Below are 6,000 nucleotides of genomic sequence, written 5' to 3'. Positions count from 1 at the left end.
TGAGTGAGTTTGTGAGCGAGTGTGTGAGTGAGTGAGTGAGTGAGTGAGTGAGTGAGTGAGTGAGTGAGTGAGTGAGTGTGTGAGTGAGTGAGTGAGTGAGTGAGTGAGTGTGTGAGTGAGTTTGTGAGCGAGTGTGTGAGTGAGTGACTGAGTGTGTGAGTGAGTGAGTGAGTGTGTGAGTGTGTGAGTGTGTGAGTGAGTGTGTGAGTGAGTGAGTGAGTGTGTGAGTGAGTGAGTGAGTGAGTGAGTGTGTGAGTGAGTGAGTGAGTGTGTGAGTGTGTGAGTGAGTGAGTGAGTGTGTGAGTGAGTGTGTGAGTGTGTGAGTGAGTTTGTGAGCGAGTGTGTGAGTGAGTGAGTGAGTGAGTGAGTGAGTGAGTGAGTGAGTGTGTGAGTGAGTGAGTGTATGAGTGAGTGTGTGTGTGAGTGAGTAAGTGTATGAGTGAGTGTGTGAGTGAGTGAATGAGTGTGTGAAAGAGTGAGTTAGTGAGTGTGTGAGTGAGTGTGTGAAATAGTGAGTTAGTGTGTGAGTGAGTGTGTGAGTGAGTTAGTGAGAGAGTGTGTGAGTGTGTGAGTGAGTGAGTGAGTGAGTGAGTGTGTGAGTGAGTGTGTGAGTGAGTGAGTGAGTGTGTGAGTGAGTTTGTGAGCGAGTGTGTGAGTGTGTGAGTGAGTGTGTGAGTGAGTGTGTGAGTGAGTGAGTGAGTGTGTGAGTGAGTGAGTGAGTGTGTGAGTGAGTGTGTGAGTGAGTGTGTGAGTGTGTGAGTGAGTGTGTGAGTGAGTGAGTGAGTGAGTGAGTGAGTGTGTGAGTGAGTGTGTGAGTGAGTGTGTGAGTGAGTGAGTGTGAGTGAGTGTGTGAGTGAGTGAGTGTGTGAGTGAGTGTGTGAGTGAGTGAGTGAGTGAGTGTGTGAGTGTGTGAGTGTGTGAGTGAGTGAGTGTGTGAGTGAGTGTGTGAGTGAGTTTGTGAGCGAGTGTGTGAGTGAGTGAGTGAGTGAGTGAGTGAGTGAGTGAGTGTGTGAGTGAGTGTGTGAGTGTGTGAGTGAGTGTGTGAGTGAGTGAGTGAGTGAGTGAGTGAGTGAGTGAGTGAGTGTGTGAGTGAGTGAGTGAGTGTGTGAGTGAGTGAGTGAGTGAGTGAGTGAGTGAGTGAGTGAGTGTGTGAGTGAGTGTGTGAGTGTGTGAGTGAGTGAGTGAGTGAGTGAGTGTGTGAGTGAGTGTGTGAGTGAGTGTGTGAGTGAGTGTGTGAGTGAGTGAGTGAGTGAGTGAGTGAGTGAGTGAGTATGTGAGTGAGTGAGTGAGTGAGTGAGTATGTGAGTGAGTGAGTGTGTGTGAGCGAGTGTGTGAGTGAGTGAGTGAGTGTGTGAGTGAGTGTGTGAGTGAGTGAGTGAGTGAGTGAGTGAGTGAGTGAGTGAGTGAGTGAGTGAGTGTGTGAGTGAGTGTGTGAGTGAGTGTGTGAGTGAGTGAGTGAGTGTGTGAGTGAGTGAGTGTGTGAGTGAGTGAGTGAGTGTGTGAGTGAGTGAGTGAGTGTGTGAGTGAGTGTGTGAGTGAGTGAGTGAGTGTGTGTGTGAGTGAGTGAGTGTGTGAGTGAGTGTGTGAGTGAGTGAGTGAGTGTGTGAGTGAGTGTGTGAGTGAGTGAGTGAGTGAGTGAGTGAGTGTGTGAGTGAGTGTGTGAGTGAGTGAGTGTGTGAGTGAGTGAGTGAGTGTGTGAGTGAGTGTGTGAGTGAGTGAGTGTGTGAGTGAGTGAGTGAGTGTGAGTGAGTGAGTGAGTGTGTGAGTGAGTGAGTGAGTGAGTGAGTGAGTGTGTGAGTGAGTGAGTGAGTGTGTGAGTGAGTGTGTGAGTGAGTGAGTGAGTGTGTGTGAGTGAGTGAGTGAGTGTGTGAGTGAGTGTGTGAGTGAGTGTGTGAGTGAGTGAGTGAGTGAGTGTGTGAGTGTGTGAGTGAGTGAGTGAGTGTGTGAGTGAGTGTGTGAGTGAGTGTGTGAGTGAGTGTGTGAGTGTGTGAGTGAGTGTGTGAGTGTGTGAGTGAGTGTGTGAGTGTGTGAGTGAGTGAGTGAGTGTGTGAGTGAGTGTGTGAGTGAGTGTGTGAGTGAGTGTGTGAGTGTGTGAGTGAGTGTGTGAGTGAGTGTGTGAGTGAGTGAGTGAGTGAGTGTGTGAGTGAGTGAGTGAGTGAGTGTGTGAGTGAGTGTGTGAGTGTGTGAGTGAGTGAGTGAGTGTGTGAGTGTGTGAGTGAGTGTGTGAGTGAGTGTGTGAGTGAGTGTGTGAGTGAGTGAGTGAGTGAGTGTGTGAGTGAGTGTGTGAGTGAGTGTGTGAGTGAGTGTGTGAGTGAGTGTGTGAGTGTGTGAGTGAGTGTGTGAGTGAGTGTGTGAGTGAGTGAGTGTGAGTGTGTGAGTGAGTGAGTGTGTGAGTGAGTGTGTGAGTGAGTTTGTGAGCGAGTGTGTGAGTGTGTGAGTGAGTGAGTGAGTGAGTGAGTGTGTTGAGTGTGAGTGTGTGAGTGAGTGAGTGAGTGTGTGAGTGAGTGTGTGAGTGAGTGAGTGAGTGTGTGAGTGAGTGTGTGAGTGAGTGTGTGAGTGAGTGAGTGAGTGTGTGAGTGAGTGAGTGAGTGTGTGAGTGAGTGTGTGAGTGAGTGAGTGAGTGTGTGAGTGAGTGTGTGAGTGAGTGAGTGAGTGTGTGAGTGAGTGTGTGAGTGAGTGTGTGAGTGAGTGAGTGAGTGAGTGTGTGAGTGAGTGTGTGAGTGAGTGAGTGAGTGTGTGAGTGAGTGTGTGAGTGAGTGAGTGAGTGAGTGAGTGAGTGTGTGAGTGAGTGAGTGTGAGTGAGTGAGTGAGTGAGTGTGTGAGTGAGTGTGTGAGTGAGTGTGTGAGTGTGTGAGTGAGTGAGTGAGTGAGTGAGTGTGTGAGTGTGTGAGTGTGTGAGTGAGTGTGTGAGTGAGTGTGTGAGTGAGTGAGTGAGTGAGTGAGTGAGTGTGTGAGTGAGTGAGTGAGTGTGTGAGTGAGTGTGTGAGTGAGTTTGTGAGCGAGTGTGTGAGTGAGTGTGTGAGTGTGTGAGTGAGTGAGTGAGTGTGTGTGTGAGTGAGTGTGTGAGTGAGTTTGTGAGCGAGTGTGTGAGTGTGTGAGTGAGTGTGTGAGTGAGTGAGTGAGTGAGTGTGTGAGTGAGTGAGTGAGTGAGTGAGTGAGTGTGTGAGTGAGTGTGTGAGTGAGTGAGTGTGTGAGTGAGTGAGTGAGTGTGTGAGTGAGTGTGTGAGTGTGTGAGTGAGTGTGTGAGTGAGTGAGTGAGTGAGTGTGTGAGTGAGTGAGTGAGTGAGTGTGTGAGTGAGTGAGTGAGTGAGTGAGTGAGTGAGTGTGTGAGTGAGTGTGTGAGTGAGTGTGTGAGTGTGTGAGTGAGTGTGTGAGTGAGTGAGTGTGTGAGTGAGTGTGTGAGTGTGTGAGTGAGTGTGTGAGTGAGTGTGTGAGTGTGTGAGTGAGTGTGTGAGTGAGTGAGTGTGTGAGTGAGTGTGTGAGTGAGTGAGTGAGTGAGTGAGTGAGTGTGTGAGTGAGTGTGTGAGTGAGTGAGTGTGTGAGTGAGTGTGTGAGTGTGTGAGTGAGTGTGTGAGTGAGTGTGTGAGTGTGTGAGTGAGTGTGTGAGTGAGTGTGTGAGTGTGTGAGTGAGTGTGTGAGTGAGTGTGTGAGTGAGTGAGTGAGTGTGTGAGTGAGTGTGTGAGTGTGTGAGTGAGTGTGTGAGTGAGTGTGTGAGTGAGTGTGTGAGTGAGTTTGTGAGCGAGTGTGTGAGTGTGTGAGTGAGTGAGTGAGTGTGTGAGTGAGTGTGTGAGTGAGTGAGTGAGTGTGTGAGTGAGTGAGTGAGTGAGTGAGTGAGTGTGTGAGTGAGTGTGTGAGTGAGTTTGTGAGCGAGTGTGTGAGTGAGTGAGTGAGTGTGTGAGTGAGTGTGTGAGTGAGTGAGTGAGTGAGTGTGAGTGAGTGAGTGAGTGAGTGAGTGAGTGAGTGAGTGTGTGAGTGAGTGAGTGAGTGAGTTTGTGAGCGAGTGTGTGAGTGAGTGAGTGAGTGAGTGAGTGTGTGAGTGAGTGAGTGAGTGTGTGAGTGAGTGTGTGAGTGAGTGTGTGAGTGTGTGAGTGAGTGAGTGAGTGAGCGAGTGTGTGAGTGAGTGAGTGAGTGAGTGAGTGAGTGAGTGAGTGAGTGTGTGAGTGAGTGAGTGTGTGAGTGTGTGAGTGTGTGAGTGTGTGAGTGTGTGAGTGTGTGAGTGAGTGTGTGAGTGAGTGTGTGAGTGAGTGTGTGAGTGTGTGAGTGTGTGAGTGAGTGTGTGAGTGAGTGAGTGAGTGTGTGAGTGAGTGTGTGAGTGTGTGAGTGAGTGAGTGAGTGAGTGAGTGAGTGTGTGAGTGAGTGAGTGTGTGAGTGTGTGAGTGAGTGAGTGAGTGAGTGTGTGAGTGTGTGAGTGAGTGTGTGAGTGAGTGTGTGAGTGAGTGTGTGAGTGAGTGTGTGAGTGAGTGTGTGAGTGTGTGAGTGAGTGTGTGAGTGAGTGTGTGAGTGAGTGAGTGAGTGAGTGTGTGAGTGAGTGAGTGAGTGTGTGAGTGTGTGAGTGAGTGAGTGAGTGAGTGTGTGAGTGAGTGAGTGAGTGAGTGAGTGTGTGAGTGAGTGAGTGTGTGAGTGTGTGAGTGAGTGTGTGAGTGAGTGAGTGAGTGAGTGTGTGAGTGTGTGAGTGAGTGTGTGAGTGAGTGTGTGAGTGAGTGAGTGTGTGAGTGAGTGAGTGAGTGAGTGAGTGAGTGTGTGAGTGTGTGAGTGAGTGTGTGAGTGAGTGTGTGAGTGAGTGTGTGAGTGAGTGAGTGAGTGTGTGAGTGAGTGAGTGAGTGAGTGAGTGTGTGAGTGAGTGAGTGTGTGAGTGAGTGTGTGAGTGTGTGAGTGAGTGTGTGAGTGAGTGTGTGAGTGAGTGAGTGAGTGTGTGAGTGAGTGTGTGAGTGAGTGAGTGAGTGAGTGTGTGAGTGAGTGTGTGAGTGAGTGAGTGAGTGTGTGAGTGAGTGTGTGAGTGAGTGTGTGAGTGAGTGTGTGAGTGAGTGTGTGAGTGAGTGTGTGAGTGTGTGAGTGAGTGTGTGAGTGAGTGTGTGAGTGAGTGTGTGAGTGAGTGTGTGAGTGTGTGAGTGAGTGAGTGAGTACTTACCTTCAACAGACTGGCCGATGCTGTGCAGGTGTGTGATGCTGGAGTAGTTTTTGCTGATTTCGTGTAGATATTGCTCCATCTGAGCTGTGTTGTGGTATTGAAACTCCAGAGTTTGGCCCAGTGGCACCGCAAGAGAAAACCAGAACAGCGTCGACAGCAGCATGGCATCTGCTCTCTCCTTCTTCACCTTCACTCTCGACTGTATCTGTCTACCTCCAAAACTACACTCCAAGAAAAACAGTCAGTGGACAAGTTTAAAAGAACCATCGGTCACTTTTTAAACCAGTTTTACATTCATTTGGTAGAAACTATTTAAAGTGACTTGGACAATCCAAAAAAAGCACCAAACTGAGAAGTTCAAGCCTTTAATTAAGGACCCAACAATTGTTCTCTTGCAGTTCTGGCATGGGATTTTTAACCGTCTGAAGCAGGAATTTGGAAAGATTTCTTCAGTATGAAAGATTGAAGAAAAAAGCTGTAGAATAATTCAGAAGGCGGCATGTGTTCAGTGTCAGTACCTGAATCTTTACCTTGGATTCTGTTTAGCTTAGTGCCAGTTTAGATAGCTGAGAGCTGTCACTCATAAATAGTATTCAATAAAAAAAGAAGATCCATGCTCAGATACTGAAGGAGACAAAAATCAAATAGGAAAAAAAATCAAAGAAATAATGTAATGTAATGAACAGAATTGTGGAAAAATACATTGTACTCCATATTGACAGCTGTGTTAAAGTGCTTATGTGTGCTTATCCTGGCCTCGGGTCCTGTTTGAAAAAAAAAAGGAGGTGAATGTACATGAACGCCAGCAGAATGCCGTAATTACAACTTTGCGATGAGCTTTCGTAACAAAAAGCCACGGCATCCCACAAAAT

At 48.3% G+C, this 6,000-nt stretch overlaps 1 protein-coding gene across 4 annotated transcripts in view; it reads right to left on the bottom strand.

The window, feature by feature from the left end:
- Positions 1-6,000, bottom strand: part of cpm (carboxypeptidase M) — a 52,374-nt gene that overhangs the window by 43,230 nt on the left and 3,144 nt on the right. For 3 of the 4 annotated variants that reach the window (XM_058417387.1, XM_058417389.1, XM_058417386.1), the window contains exon 3: positions 5,129-5,349. In XM_058417387.1, coding sequence (XP_058273370.1) covers positions 5,129-5,296 — 168 coding nt within the window. In that variant the 5' untranslated portion in view covers positions 5,297-5,349. Of the gene's footprint in view, positions 1-5,128; positions 5,350-6,000 lie in introns of those variants that run through there. The other variant, XM_058417390.1, reaches the window with a different exon arrangement.

Source organism: Hemibagrus wyckioides, linkage group LG19, assembly GCF_019097595.1.
Source record: "Hemibagrus wyckioides isolate EC202008001 linkage group LG19, SWU_Hwy_1.0, whole genome shotgun sequence".
NCBI lineage: Eukaryota > Metazoa > Chordata > Actinopteri > Siluriformes > Bagridae > Hemibagrus > Hemibagrus wyckioides.
This window is presented reverse-complemented; position numbering and strand designations above follow the sequence as displayed.